The sequence below is a fragment of the Panicum hallii genome, chromosome 4 (genome assembly GCF_002211085.1).
Source record: "Panicum hallii strain FIL2 chromosome 4, PHallii_v3.1, whole genome shotgun sequence".
NCBI classification, from domain to species: domain Eukaryota; kingdom Viridiplantae; phylum Streptophyta; class Magnoliopsida; order Poales; family Poaceae; genus Panicum; species Panicum hallii.
The window spans coordinates 46,636,817-46,652,247 of record NC_038045.1 but is presented as its reverse complement, the minus strand read 5'-3'; the positions used below and the strand labels follow the sequence as shown (position 1 = coordinate 46,652,247).

The following is a 15,431-nucleotide window of genomic DNA, read 5'->3' as shown; positions in this document are numbered from 1 at the left end:
ATCATGTTTCGTGGATAACAAGTTTGAAATTTCTGGTTTTTTCTCGATAAGGTCTCAACGCATGCTTCAATAATGTGAATATCATTTTTTCATTCATTTTTTTCCATTATTCGTGTGACTTGTAGTTCAAATTTCAATAATTACAAGAAATTTAATAAAATGAAATAAATTGACAAAATATAGCAAACACTTCGAGTAATGGGCACAAATTGCACATGCTGTTGCATATAATGTAAGTATCACAACAAAAAAGTTTGGTGCCAAAAAGTGAAAAAAATAAAAATTGTTTGCCGAGTGCAAGGAAAAGCACTCGGCAAATAGGTCCTTTGCCGAGTGTAGGACTCAAGGCACTCGGCAAAGAATGTGAATATTTAAAAAAATTGGATTTCTTTGCCGAGTGCCGTATCTAGGCACTCGGCAAAGAGGGGCCTTTGCCGAGTGCCCCGGATGTGGCACTCGGCAAAGAGGGTGCATAAGTAACCAAGTGATATCCACACACTCGCGCACACGCCGCGCCCCCGACCCCTCCGGCCGCGCCCGCCCCCGACCCCTCCGACTGCGCCCCCGGCCGCACCCGCGCCCCCGCCCCCGCCCCCGGCCCGCGCCCGCGCCCCCGACCCCTCCGGCTGCGCCCCCGCCCCCGCCCCCGGCCGCGCCCCTGGCCCGCGCCCCCGCCGCGCCCGCCCTCGACCCCTCCGGAGGGGGAGCGGGAGGGGGAGGGGGAGTGGGAGCTCACAGGGGCCCTCGCAGGACGACACGGAGGAGGAGGCACAGTTGCCTACGCAGGACGAGGAGGTGCAGGAGAGGGACGAGGAGGTGCAGGAGAGGGACGAGGAGTCGCAGGAGGAGGACGAGGAGGCGCAGCACACCGCCTCTGGTTCCGCGGGCTCTGGTTCCGCAGCCTCTGGCGCGTCGAGAGTCTACTTGCGAGGTCCCTCGAGTCTCCCTCACCAACCGATACCTCGTGACAGGCGCCCGCTGATTACTCCCGATAAGGACAGGTAACTTTAAATGTTTTCACCGCTTCTACATGTTATATGTTCAAATCTGGGATAGAAACTAATGATTTTTCTTAATCATTTGTGCAGGGGCTGGAAGATTGTGCACCCTGGAGCTTCTCACAAGCGCACCGTCAATGGCATCATCGGTATTCTATGCAGGCAACACTCCCTGGCATGGTTGAGTACGGCGGAGTGTGGGAGCCGGCCTATACGTTTGAGCACTACACCGCGCCCCCCGATGCTGAAGATCGGGAGGGCAGGGTATTCAGCAACAAGGCGGAGCGGGTGAAGAAAGAGCTGTGGGTAAGTGCTCAATAAATTGCATATTAATTGCATACCATAAATGAATGAGATCCATTGTGTTTGCATACGTAGGATTTCTTCAGATGCGAGGCTGGTAAAGAGGGCGAGGCGGATGTGGTGATCACCAACTGCTGCAAGAAACTAGTCTGGGAGATGCACTACGAGGCGCATATCCAAGCCGTCAGAAATTACCACGCCACCGTCCTTGGATAGAGGGCCACCAAAGAAGAAGCAAGAACAATTTATTTGACTCCGGAGCAGTGCATACAGGTAAAGAACAGAACACCGTGGCTTGATTCTTTTTCTACATTAGGACAGCTTAATTTTATCTTCTAATACGTCATGCATGTAGTTGGTGTCTTGTAGATGACTCCTAATTGGTGCATCTCGTATCCTGATTGCTAGCGACGCATAGTGCAAAAGTGGTGCTCCGAGGAGTGGGAGGAGAATCACGTTGCTTGCCGGGAGCGACGTTTGATGATGCCAGGTGTAGCACACCATCAAGGCAGCCGCAACCTCAGCGGATACGCTGAAGCATGGGTACGCGAATACATTTATTTCATCTAACACTCAATTATGCATGCTTTCTAATCATCTTGTTGCTTTTCTCGCAGTCATCGTCACATGGTGGCCAGCCTTGCAACCTCTTCACGGCATTTGCTCTGTCCCACAAGGGAAAGGCGACCTTCGACGTCAGCTACAACCCGGAGGTTGGGTCCGAGGCATACAGCAATGCGAGCATCCACACCCGCCTCAGTGAGTACACATCGATGGCAAGGGAGGTCCATGGCCCAGAATATGATCCCACCACAGAGGACCTTGACACAGAGATCGTCATGAGGGTAGGAGGAGGTAAGAAGAAAGGACGGTACTGGATTGCCGATGGTGCAATCGACTCGTCCTCTACTCCTACTCTTTCTCAGATTTGAGCAAGGAGCACGAGTGCCAGCCCAGCCATACGATCTCGGCAGGACACTTCACGCCATCAGATACAGGCACTCCAGGTTATTCCTTCTTTATCCGTCGTTCGTTGATTATTACATACCTTTTCTTTGCATTATTGTAACATTGGGGTGAAAACTGTGCAGCGCCGGCTGGAAGAAGAGACGAGGAAACGACAGGAGTTGGAGCAAAGGATGAGTGATGTACTTACTTACATGCAGAGTCTTAGCGCTGCAATGGGTGTACCTCCGCCAGCTTCTCTGTTCGCGCAACCTCCACCACCTGATCCGTACTCTACTCCTGTGAGTGGGGATAAGTTGTATTTATGTATGATCGTCATTTATCTTGTCTCATATGCAATTTCTTCTCCTCTGTGTAGAGACAATCGGCGGCATCAAATGATCCGCATGCTACACCATCTCCAAATCAGGCAACTCCAAATCAGCCATCTCGAAATCTTCGTATGTGACATTGGAAAGACTTGTTGGCGATGGCAAAGAGACTAGTTGTTGTAAAACTTGTATTGCACTTTGTAGACTTGGCATTTGAGAACCTTTATCGTTGTTAACTCTTGTGTGGTGAACTTGTGTATGTGATTTTAGTTGTGTGATGATGAGACTTTGGTAATTTGGATGTGTGATGATAAGACTTGGGTGAATTTGGTTGTGTATGTGAAATTTCAAATAATATGCCTGTGTGAATATGTGCCTGTGTAAAATGGAGGCTCTCCATCCGGGGACGGAGAAAAAACAAAATAAAATCTTTAAAAAAACACTTTGTCGAGTGTAGAGAAAAGGCACTCGGCAAAGTGACCTAAACTTTGCCAAGTGCCAAGGGCAGACACTCGGCAAAGTGTCCTAGACTTTGCCGAGCGCCACATGCCAGGCACTCGGCAAAGAGCCTAGTCTTTGCCGAGTGCCATGTCCCAGGCACTCGGCAAAGACGCCGTCACGGCCCCAAACGCCGTCACATCTACTTTCTTTTGCCGAGTGCCGCCCGGACACTCGGCAAAGCCTTTGCCGAGTGCCCGATAAAAGGCACTCGGCAAAGACGTCTTTGCCGATAAAATCGCTGCCGAGTGCCCTTTGCCGAGTGTTACACTCGGCAAAGCCTTTGCCGAGTGTAATCGGGGCTTTGCCGAGTATCCTAGACACTCGGCAAAGGGCCTGAATCCGGTAGTGATAAGGCCGTAAGGGGATAAACCTAACTACTCAAAATACAAAAAAATATTTTGTCAAAAAAGGAAAAAAAGTATACATTACAAAAGGTTGAATCATTATTTAAAAAAGTACTTCTATTGAGGTTTTGAAGTTGCACTCACTCTAGTAAAAAAAATAATTGTTGTTTCATTATATATATATATATCACTCATGGTCACGAACAAGACACTACTTTGACCATCCAGTAATCATAAACTTAAAATATATAAAATTTGTTACATTTTGAAACTGTTTCTAGAAGAAAAGTCTGGCCATACCATTTTTAAAAAGTTTATCAAAACATTCAAAAAGACATTGATGATCAAAGTTCAAATGCATTTCAAAACGGCAGCTATTTATTTGTGACTGAAAGAAGTTAATTTGCCATTTGGATTAGTAGAGAGACATTCAGTGTGCCTGCTAGCTGAAACATAGTGGAACCCGTGAATTGACAGAGTAAGTCCACTGTCTTTATTACTAAATTGTAGGTCTATAACCAATGCTGAAGATAATAAGCACATACAAACATGTATCCCGAGTTTTCTCGACATAACTAGTAGCGTGTGATAATAACTAGTTAAAGTGTAACAACAAAATTTTGGCAGGCAGGACGCACACATGCATATCTAGTTTTCTTTCTTCATGGACAGGACGATGACCGCATGTTTGGTTTTCTCCTTCTCAAGATGTTTGGCAACACGTTGAGCATACTCTTTAAATAACGTGTCTAGTATGGTTTCTCCGAAATGGCTTGCAATGAGTGGCTCCGTTACTGCTCTTATGCACTTAGCGACATTTACACCGCTCCTAGCACTGTCCTGCACAACATCACTTTCTGAGTCATCGTAAGGATCCCAGTTTGTCTCGAACAGTTTGACGTGATTCATGTTGAACAGCCCACTTTGCTCCACTATTGCCACCACTTCACCAACTGATGGCGAATAGATCGGCAGATAGAACGAATCAAGTTTTTCCTTCTTCAAAAGGCCCTGTTAAGACCAAAAAGTTCAATATAGTGCGACACAAGATCGTTAATTAGATACTAGTGGTTGAAACTAATTTAGATTTACCTCATCAACAAGGGATTGCAGTGATTGTGCAAGCAATCCATAAAGATGATTGGGCTCTCCATTGAACACATCCTCGTGCTTTCTCCCGATAAATGTTAGAATGATTTGGCCGCCAAACACGAGTTCTTCATAGCGCAGCTTGAGGAAGAGGGAGAAGTCCTTTTGGAACTGCTGTTGAAATAGTTTCACTACTGAAGGTGACATAGTCTTTGTGATGTAAATATCTCCTTTATCTTGGTGTGTTTTCCCGGTGCCCTTCAGTCCCCCTGGTGCCTATATATATGTACATGCTGTTAAAAAACACTAGGTCTAAAAGCAACAATAGTTCGTTCCATAACTTAAACAAATAATAAAGCATGGACAAGCAGCCTGATAATACTGGGACCACGAGGGAATAGCATAGACAGGCACGAACTGCATGCATCTTGTAATAAGAATACCTGAGAGCGCCATTGAAGGCAGAACAAAGAGTGGAAGAGGTGAACACTTCGACAGGGGAGAAGCCTGGCGTAGAAAGAGCCCGGTAGCCCAGAGATATAGCATGCTGGAGGCTGTGCCTCTCCCTGGCGATTTCCTGTCGTCGACTTCTTGAACTGGTCGACCAACTCGAAGAGGTTGTTGAAGTCATTGCCTGGCAGGTCATTCAGGAAGAACTGAAGCTGCGGGTACTCATGCTGCTTCACGCCAAGTTCCTTGCAACTACGAGCTATGATGCCGATCACTTCTGAGACAAAGCGCAGTGTGTTAGGCCCTGAAGAGCAGCCTAAGTCGGCCACGACCATGGTTCGTGGGAGAACAGCCTTGTATACTTCTCTCGTGGCCTCTTCAAGGACTGGTTTCATCTGAAACATAGCCTTTTCCTGTTGTCATGCAAACAGAAAGCATGTTACCTTCCTAGTACTCAGGATCATATTTAGTGTTAAGAAGTCTAATGATTTTACAACATAAGAAAAAGGGTCGTTTTACGTTTATTGGCGCATGCACCAGCAAGGCACACGTTATGTGTAATGGATAACATGGAGGGAGGGGGGGGGGGGGGGGGGGAGTTTATTACTTGAATCCTAGAATTCCTGGTGTAGCTATTTTCTCCGTCCCCTGTGGCCATGTGGAGATCACGCTCTATGATGGTGGGCATCGCTGGCTGCGAGTTGATGAGGCTTCGTTCAGCTATGGGCTATGGCGCAGAGAAATATATATACAAGCCAAAGCTTGCTTGCTTAGTACAAGTGAAGCGGTGCTACCTAAAGCTGTGTGGCGCTGAATTTATAGAAAAGATTGCCCATGTGTTCCATGAGTGTTGCAGCGGCAGGTAGCGGAAATAGCACAGTCACTGCACGTGGTCATGGTGTTATTTTCTGCATGGGACACGCATGCTTTCTTTATGTCCTTTTCATTTCTGTCACTTTTTTTTTCGAAAGGCCAGATTCCCGGCGTTAATTAATAAGAAGGAGCAGCAGTTGCAGGCGCCAGAGGCACCAAAGTTTTACCTGAGCCGATAAGAAATCGGATCAGGCTGGGGCATCGGAATAGCCCCACAACAAAAAATAAAAACGTACAGAGATTACTCGCTAGATGGTCTGTCAACTAGAACGGCCAGGTGTTTAGCACCAGCCGAGATCCAAAGCCTTGAAGAATCCTTGATTTCTTCAACAATCCTGCTTGGTGTTTTCACTTCATCATTGAAAACACTTCGGTTTCCTTCACACCAAAGTGATTTCTATAATCACTGAACAGGGTTTAGATTGCTCTGGTCCCCTGGTCTGTATATGAACACATCTGGAGCAAGAGGTAACAAAATAAAACACCCCTTGGTACTGTCATGTGTTTCATGTGAGATTGCTTTGCAGTGTCCAACAGACAGGTGCCCAGTTGCTAAAAATGCACTAATCATAGGCCCCGCATGCATAGCTGAGAACCAAAAGGGAGGAATTTCGTGGTTACGGACTCCAACATGTGCATATTCGCTACCCCTTCGGCACATTAGAGTCGAAATGGGTCAAACTTTCTCGAGTCTAAACGCCGCAGGACAGTGTTACCTTTGCATTTTCTATAAGAATTTTCACACTGATAAAACGGTTCAATGCCAACGGGACATCACAAACTGTTTCCAGAACACAACACTTATGGCATAAGCATATTGAGAAAAGGATTATTGATGAAAGCCCATACACCTAGAGCGAGCATATATGATTCGGCAAATGAAACCCACAAACATAGAGGAATTAATAGGAGAAGAGAAAAGAAAGCATAGCAAGGCCCGCACGGTATTGTGTGGCCCTCATCTCCTTGGTGTCACCATCAGTTGCTCATGAACGGTTTAATGGTAAGAGCACCTGATGTAGCATGCGCACAGTCAGAGTTTTTTTGGTTTCTCTAAAACTTTCTGATTGCAGAATTATGTTATTTGACATCTCGAATTATTATATCATGTTATTATGTTAACACTTAAGACACCATTACTAATGGGCTGCCTGCCAAAGTTTCACAGCATATATGAAGTGCTTGGTGACCACTCTCTTGTTCTATGTCTTTTTTAACCTTTCTTCTGTTCTGCTGTGAAGCTCTCATTCTTCTGGAAGTATCAGGTGGACACCACCAAAAACTTAACCTCATTCCTGGATCTAATCTAAATGGCCCAAGTTATTAGAGTGGAGTTCTTTCATGCCTGCCTCTTGTTCCAACTTTGGCCCAACTAAATTTAGTCCTATTAAAAGGTGGACAAAGCAATTAGGAAATTCGCACCTCCCGATAATAGGGCCATTAAGATTCAATCTGATGGATGAGATTCTCCGTGCATATACAGACCAATATACTCCTGAGCACCCGTCAAAAAAAATAATAATACATATACTCCTGAGCACCTATACTTCATTTTTAGCTAACAACTCCCACAAGTACGGAAACTATTTTTACTAATAGTCAGTAAGCTTTTTCTAGTGGTGGAAACTGAGCCACTATTTGTCGAGCAGTTCAGCGTCAGCTGAAATTGTGAAAAACCTGATACTTCCCCCTATATTTCACTAGCACCTCTATTCGTCTTCCTTTTTGCGTATAAGCCCAAGAAAAAAGGCCATAATCCCTGCCAAAGGCGTCGCTTCCGTGCAATTTATTTGAACAAAAAGAAGAAGGATTCTGCTACCTCCATACAGTATCACCATGTTTCCCACTCAAGTCACTATCATAGCATGTGCACGGGCTCCAAATATCACGTGTTATATATATGCACCACCATTTTGTTACATATGTAAAGCATGTTTCTAACGAAAAGCTCTGATTGCAACCGTTGATGTACTTGATCCATTGCAAATCGTGCAGAAGCTGAACTCTCTTTCTGGCCATGAAAATGGAGCACGACTTTCACATGATTGACAGGGAAGGAATATCCAGCAGCCTAGGGGAGGAGTTGCTAGATTAGTGGTTGACAGGCCGCAAAAGGGTCGCAATTCGCAAAGACAATTCGTAATTCTTTCCATCTTCTTTTGTTGTAATTTTCCTTTTGTGTTTTGGTTCGAGGTCGCGTGTGTTTTAAATCTGATACTATAACCAACGGGGAGTAAAACAATTCGATCCGTATCAGATCAGGTCCTCAGCTGATCAACTGACCAGCGTTTACTTCTTAGCGACGCAACGATTACCGAGTACTTGGTCTTCTCCCTCTCAAGGTGTTTGGCAACATTGAGCGCGTATCTCTCAAAGAGTTCGTCCAGTATGTACTCACCAAAGTGTCTCGCGAACAGTGGCTCCATCACTGCTCTTAAGCACTTGGCAACGTTGATCCCACTCTGAACAGTGTCGCCCACAAAATCGCCTTCCGAGTCGTTATAAGGATCCCAGTTTGACTCGAACAGTTGGATGTGGTTGATGTCATACATCTCACTCTGCTTCACCACTGCTGTCACCTCGGCGATTGACGGCCCGTAAATGGGTAGATTGAAGGAGTCTAGTCTCTCCTTTTCCACCATGCCCTGCAGCAAATGGTGATGAACTCTGTTGATTAGTAGGTGGATGTATTGCAGACACCAATAAGCATTCCAGAGAAACGCAAGCAGTATAAATAATTATGGCCTTGAAAAAGATTGATGACAAATTAAGAGTGGGCCACACCGAAGGGTTCAGCTGATAGTGATTTTGCAAAAAAAACAAATTGTTTTGTGTGAGGGTCCAAGCAGGTGTGTAGTTCTTGTTTACCTCCACAACAAGCGACTGCACGGCTTGCCCAAGTAATCCATAAACATGGTTCAGATCTCCATGGAACACGCTGTAGTTTTTCCTGCCTAGGAAAGTCAGTAGCATTTGGCCACCAGATATAAGTTCTCTCGAGCGCAGCTTAAGGAACAACAGGAAGTCTTTCTGGAACTGCTCTTGGTAAATTCTAACCACTGAAGGTGGTGTGGTCGTCGTGATGTAAATGTTTCCTTCGTTCAGGTGTATTTTGCTATTACTCTGCAACTCTGTTGGTAGCTACACAACAGGGGAAAAACTTCAACAAAATAAAGAACAATGTACGGATCTTCAGGGGAGGGCATTGAGTTGGTACCTGGGAGAGCCACATGAGGCTGTAGGAGGAATGGAAGAAATGGACGGTATGGGCAGGGAAAAGCCTCGTGTAGAATGAGCCCGGCAACCCAACCACATAGTGCGGAGGCCTCGATCCAGCCGTCCCTCCCCCGTAGTTTCTCGCGACGGCCATGGCCATCTTGTTGCGCCGCGCAAAGGATTGGAACAGGCTGTTGAAGTCGTTGCCGGGCATGTCGTTCAGGAAGAACTGGAGTTCCGGCGGATCGCGGCATGATCTGCGGCAGCAGTCTCCTGTCACACGGATCACGTCGGAGACGAAGTGGAGCGCGTTTGGCCCCGACGAGCAGCCCAGGTCGGCGACGACCATCGTGCGTGGGCACAGAGCGTCGTACACGTCGGTGACAACCTTCTCGAGCATAGGTCTAATCTCGACCATAGCTTTCTCCTAAGGCATAGGTCGGTCGCAGCATCATTATTATTGGAGTACAGAGCTTACATAAGAAGTACGCACTTGAAGATAGTAAACTAGGAATAGAGTACGCACTTGAAGTCTGGAATTTTTGGCATAGCTGTCTTCTCCTTCCCCTGAAACCATGTGCAAGGCCATGGCGCTACTAGCTTTAGAAAGCAAGCTGCTACACAGGAGAGCTGTACAGTGAGGATGAGAGTAGTAACAGCTCACTGTACTTCATCCCGAGCTCTCTTTTATAGAAGTTGAGTGCCATTTTTTAATATTTTTCTTGAAATAGTTTTCTTGAAAATGCCTGACGCATCTATATCATGACAGATCTATATCATGTGTTCATGTCCAATTTTGGATGTTCTGTTGTCCAGGTTTGATGAGCATTCATTCATGCAGGCAGCATGTCTGGCATATTTTTTCAGGATCTTGTGTCGCCATGGTCTTTAGCTAGTTTCCTGACGAGTTTGCTGGGCGTGCGTAGATTTATCCTACGCACTCCCAACAGCATCGGATGAATATAGAAGGTCATTGACAGTAGGAACAGTGTATAGCAACTTAAGCAAATCCTTGCTCTAAGCGTGTGGGCGCTAAGTAAGGTCACTGAGTGGGTCTTTAACTTATGATTTCGTATGACATCCATATATAAAATGACACGTACATTATATACCACCTTTGTTCTTAAACATTTGACAACATTGATATTCTTTCTCAAACTTTGACCCATAATATTTATTTAATCAACTAGTTAACTAATGACCATCACTGGATCTATAATCAAAATTACTTTAAATTCAACTTGCTTGTACATTTATTTATTTGCATAAATATTTGTCAAAGTCTATTCTTGTCACATAAACTGATGTACATAAGCTTCCATTTTTTTTCAAAACATGAACAGATGTACATAAGCTTCCACTTTTTCCATTGAAATGAAATTACAGTGGAGCTTGGAACAATTAGACAAACTTGATATCATGTCCCCACATAAACACAACCATAGATATAAGAACTGCGTACTCTTTGGTTGTTAACCTAACAATCCACCTCTAGATTTATAGAGAACGCCTAAACATACTTGTGTGAAATTAAACTTCCATGCTTCTGTGGCCAGATCTCCATTTTATGAAGTTGTCGTTTCCATAAAAACTTCACTTGTAGGCAAGTAGAATAACAGAAGCAGCAATAGAAATTTCTGATACAGCATGTGTTCCATTCCAAACCCACAAGTTCATTCAGAACTCTATTAGGAATGGACTTGTCTCCCAGTTACAAATATTCCTTATTGAGGCTAAGGTAGTTTGTTGTGTAGGATCAAAAAGGGACTCCACAGGTTCAGCCTGTGCTTTGGTTAGTTTATCTTACAAGTACAAAAAAGAAAAATAAAATTATTAACATGTGGTAGCCAAATGATTGCATCGGTAAGCTAATAAGTAAACTTTTTTTTTTCCAGAATTCCATACTCAATGTTGGATGTTCTAACTTTGAATAGTCTGTAGCGAGTCGAATAGATTCAGAATAGACGAAAAGCTTCTGAACTGAATGGGAGCAATTCAAATGCAAATTGATTTAAACTAAGTCACTGCAGCAGGATGGGCTTTTGGGATCTTGATGGGCATAGCACGATGTAGCCCATGGGGTGAAAGTGAGAAATTTTTTTTAAAAAGGGTTTAAAAAAATTAAAATTCGAAAAAGGGGTGGCAGTTGGGAAAAATTTGAAAAATGGGTGCCTCCCGCCCGATCATCGAGCGGGAGGCGTGGGGCCGGGGACATCCCGCCCAACCAGAGGGCGGGATGCTCCAAAAGTTTTTTGCAGGGGCCTCTTCGCGAATAAGAAAGTTTCTTATTCGCAAAGGGGTCCCTGAGGGAGCATCCCGCCCGGCCAGAGGGCGGGAGGCAACCCGCCCGGTCAGTGGGCGGGATGTTGAGAGCCATTTTTTTTTGTTATTTTCCTTTGGAATTTATGATTTACAATCTATTTGAAATTCATACTGTTTTCAAATGCAATATTGATTCGCCATACTCTTTTGTATACATATAAAATTTTAATTCAATTTTACGAAGAAGATTACTCTATCTAAAATTCGTATGAAGATGGTTAAACGATAACGTTTTGCAACGTAGAATCCGAATATTACGACAGTACGATAGATCAACCGATTAAAAAGAAAATAGTATCATACAAAAATAATTCAAATATAAAAAGTTCACCAAATTAGGAGTATCTACTCCGCATATCCCGGACCTCGCGCTCTCTTGGCCCTCCCGCCCCTAGTCCTAGGCCGTCGGCGTATGTGGTCCTCCGAGTACGTAAATGCATCTGGAGCACGGTGAGGACGAGGCGGAGGAGGTGCTGGCGTGAACAGGTCATCCTGGGACTGTGCACCTGGAGCGTCATACGTCTGGGATGGACCAATGATGTCAGGGCCGGTGCCGCCGCCCACCAGCTCCGACCAAGTGGCGGAGCCGCCCTCCCAGTCGTCCCAGTCCGGCACACCGAATGGACCACCGTATGCAGGAGCTCCCGTCGACCATGCATGCTGAGCATAGCCATGAGAGTACGGTGCAGCTGGCCTCGAGCCTGACGGGAGAGACGTTCCTGGAGCATAGGCGCCAAACGTCTGATGCTCCATTCTTGCAGGAGGAGGTCCCATTGCCGTCGAGTGCATGACTACAAAAAGAAACGAAATTAGTCGTGTAAATCAAAGGTGATTGAAATGGCAATTATGAAGGACTTACAGCTTGAACTAGCGGCAGTACCGCTGGACGCTGCGTGCGGTGCTGTAGAGGTCGACGGGCCAGCTGTGTACACGTGGGCGGACGCATGAGATGAACTGGAGGTCCCCACGTCGTCTCTGCCACGACACGTCAGTGCACGTAACGCTCGCGTCAAGCTGTCTTGAATCTTACGGAAGCTGTCCTTGTACTGTGCCTCCGGTACACGCACTCCACGTTCAATCAACGTGATCTGAGATGTAGCTTCGACCTCCGCGAAGTTGATCAGATCGATCTGCATACGTAATGGGATGCAGATTACTATTGGTATCGATCTTTTAGAAAAAAGATTTAATAATTCAAGTTGCGAAACACGTACCGCGCCACGCTGGTCCTGATCACGGTGCGAGGGATACGTGTCCGAAATGGTCGGCTGGTGCTGATCCTCCGCGTCATGAATACGTGAAAGAGTGACGTACGGATGCGTGCGAAGGAGGTACTAGCGGAGGTATGCGCCGTATGACGCGTCCGTGTGTGGGTGCCACTCGTCCCACACATCGTCACGTGCGTGAAGCCACCCTTGCACGTACTCCTGCATCTTGACGACCCAGTTCACCTCGTTGGCATGATATCCCCTGCGCGAATATCTGTTGCGAACATTTGAAATTCAACATTGCTTTATGATAACGAATATATAAGTAATACAAAACGAGTTATCACAAACTTACTCGTGTACGTTGCGCGGCGCGGCCTGGAACGCTCGAGGTACGAGAGGAAACTGTTGTCGTCGCCCGAACTGCCTCATCACACGCTCGACGCAGTACGGCTCGACAAGAATATCGAACACTAGGTTCGCCTTTGTCAGCCAGTACTCCTCGTCACGCGTGCAGAGGGAAGACAACCCATGCGGCGCACGTGTCTGGATAGCCGCAGCGGTGTACGGTGTCCAGATGACATCCTGTGGCCGCATCCGATCAAATTCGGACACGAACTGAGGGTATGCTTTTCGGACCTGCCGATGTGCCCAGCTCATCTGAAAAAATTACACAACTGCATCGGTACTCCTCGTATACAGAAACGTACAACAGTAAATTAAAGAGCTTAAAAGAACTTACCCGTCGATCGGTCCACAGCGAACCCATCATGGGGCTATTCTCATCCCACATCCCGTACATCTCGGGTGGATAAGGCTCCTCGCTGATTAGGGGACGTGCTATGGCGAATCGCTCGTACGACCATAGCTGCAGCAGAAGTGGGCAGCCTGTGATGACGGCAGTCCTCTCCGTCTTCAAACAGGCCTGGCAAAGACCTCGGTACGTCGCAGCAAGCACTGCCGATCCCCAGCTCCACCCAGGTACCTGGCCCGGCTCCGCATCCGCAATCGCGCGCGCGTATTGCATGAGCACCTTGTCCACGTAATTGCCGATAGAGTTGCAGAAAAGAGTCCAGCCGAACAACCATAACAGATACGCCTCCAGGTATCGTGACACCTCGTACTGCCCAGATAGAGGGTGCAGATCCTGAGCCTGTAATATATTTGTTCAAAACTTAGAGGTACTCACATATGATTCAATTAAATTAAATAAAAAATAACTGGACGTACCCTAAATTGTATTACCCAACTCTTGGCGGGGCCGGGCAAATCAGGTACGTTCACAACAAGTGGCGGGTTCGCTGGACCAAACCGCTCCTGCAGCTCCGCCCTCCAGAAAGGTGGCACGGCAACCGGGCCAACAGCTTCACCCGCAATGGGAAGCCCGAGCAGGTACGACACGTCCTGCAACGTGGGGGCCATCTCCCCGCACGGCAAGTGGAACGTGTGCGTCTCCGGATGCCACCTGTCCGCCAATGCTGCAAGTAGAGAGCGGTCCAGCTGCATCCGCTTCTTCGCGCCACCGTCTTGGCCGTCGCCGGCCTGAAGCATATGTGCGAGTGGCAGCAAACCAGCCTCACGTAACCTGTATATTTTGCATTGTGGTTACAATTATCTTACACGCTATACATTAGTTTCGTAAAAAAATATAAAGTATCACCTGTCAAGCCAGCGGTCGTCCAGGTGCAACAACTCCTTTGCTACACGAGGGTGCAACTCGTGAAGCTCCTGCCCCTCCACCGCAGCCAGGTACGACCTGTGCCGTTCGTCGATGTGCGCGTCAAGGAGCTCTGGTGTCTGCACCATATCTACATGAAAAATATAAGTACCGTAAGACATTTTCCTACAAACAATTGAAAATACTAAAAACTATTTATAATAGAACTAACCTAATAAATATTTGTAAAAGCTATTCAAAATACTGAAACCTATTCGAAATATAACTACCCTAAAAAATATATCTAAAAACTACTGCAATTATAAAAACTATTCAAAATATAACTACCCTAAGAAATATATCTAAAAACAATTGAAGATACTAAAAACTATTTATAACAGAACTACCCTACGAAATATTTCTAAAAACTATTCAAAATACTGAAACCTATTCGAAATATAACTACCCTAAGAAATATATCTAAAAACTACTGCAATTATAAAAACTATTCAAAATATAACTACCCTAAGAAATATATCTAAAAACTACTGCAATTATAAAAACTATTCAGAATATAACTACCCTAAGAAATATATCTAAAAACTACTGCAATTATAAAAACTATTCAAAATATAACTACCGTAAGAAATATATCTAAAAACAATTGAAAATACTAAAAACTATTTATAACAGAACTACCCTAAGAAATATTTCTAAAAGCTATTAAAAATACTGAATTCTACGTATAACTACTCTAACAAATATTCGTAAAAAATAATTAATAATTATACGATTATAATACCTCCAAACCGACGTGTGGATAGGGCTTCGCCGCTTCCTCTCCTCTCCTCCTCTCCTCTCCTCCTTTTCTTTTTTGTTGATTTTTGATGAATTTTATGAGAATTAGGGGGTGGGGGGGCTTAAATAGGTGGTGGGGAGACATCCCGCCCGTTGGAAGGGCGGGTTGCCCGGCGACCTCCCGCCCGTTGGGGGGGGCGGGATGCCCCTCGCCAGAACGTCCCGCCCGCTGGGCGGGCGGGATGTCCCTCGGGGGACCTCCCGCCCGTTGCAACGGCTGGAGGCTCAGAACGTCTCGCCCGTTGGAACGGCGGGATGTTGGCTATTTTCGCGAAGAGGCCCCTGCGAAGAGGTTTTCCTCCCCCGCCGGCCCCCCGCCCGTTGGGTGGGCGGCA

The 15,431-nt window shown here is 45.9% G+C and overlaps 2 protein-coding genes across 2 annotated transcripts; both read right to left on the bottom strand.

Annotated features, from left to right (window-relative positions):
- Nucleotides 1-3,893: 3,893 nt before the first annotated feature.
- LOC112889780 (anthranilate O-methyltransferase 2-like) lies at nt 3,894-5,749 on the bottom strand. Its single transcript, XM_025956549.1, has 4 exons — nt 5,570-5,749; nt 4,956-5,375; nt 4,516-4,788; nt 3,894-4,434 (listed from the first exon to the last, which is right to left on the bottom strand). The coding sequence occupies exons 1-4, from the start codon at nt 5,648-5,650 to the stop codon at nt 4,072-4,074; spliced, it is 1,137 nt and encodes a 378-aa protein (XP_025812334.1). The 5' UTR covers nt 5,651-5,749; the 3' UTR covers nt 3,894-4,071.
- A 2,344-nt stretch (nt 5,750-8,093) lies between these two features.
- Nucleotides 8,094-9,640, bottom strand: LOC112890563 (anthranilate O-methyltransferase 3-like). The gene is made up of 4 exons (XM_025957432.1): nt 9,578-9,640; nt 9,053-9,478; nt 8,704-8,976; nt 8,094-8,480 (listed from the first exon to the last, which is right to left on the bottom strand). The coding sequence occupies exons 1-4, from the start codon at nt 9,638-9,640 to the stop codon at nt 8,094-8,096; spliced, it is 1,149 nt and encodes a 382-aa protein (XP_025813217.1).
- Nucleotides 9,641-15,431: the final 5,791 nt, after the last annotated feature.

Bases quoted from the DNA above. Each gene is read 5' to 3' on its own strand.
- LOC112889780 (XM_025956549.1), bottom strand. From the start codon at position 5,650: ATGCCCACCATCATAGAGCGTGATCTCCACATGGCCACAGGGGACGGA. The intron at 5,376-5,569 runs GTAATAAACTCC...GCATGACAACAG, and splicing joins CCAGGAATTCTAGGATTCAA to GAAAAGGCTATGTTTCAGAT. The intron at 4,789-4,955 runs GTATTCTTATTA...ACATATATATAG, and splicing joins GCCTTCAATGGCGCTCTCAG to GCACCAGGGGGACTGAAGGG.
- LOC112890563 (XM_025957432.1), bottom strand. From the start codon at position 9,640: ATGGCCTTGCACATGGTTTCAGGGGAAGGAGAAGACAGCTATGCCAAA. The intron at 8,977-9,052 runs GTACCAACTCAA...CCTGTTGTGTAG, and splicing joins GCCTCATGTGGCTCTCCCAG to CTACCAACAGAGTTGCAGAG. The intron at 8,481-8,703 runs GTAAACAAGAAC...CATTTGCTGCAG, and splicing joins TGCAGTCGCTTGTTGTGGAG to GGCATGGTGGAAAAGGAGAG.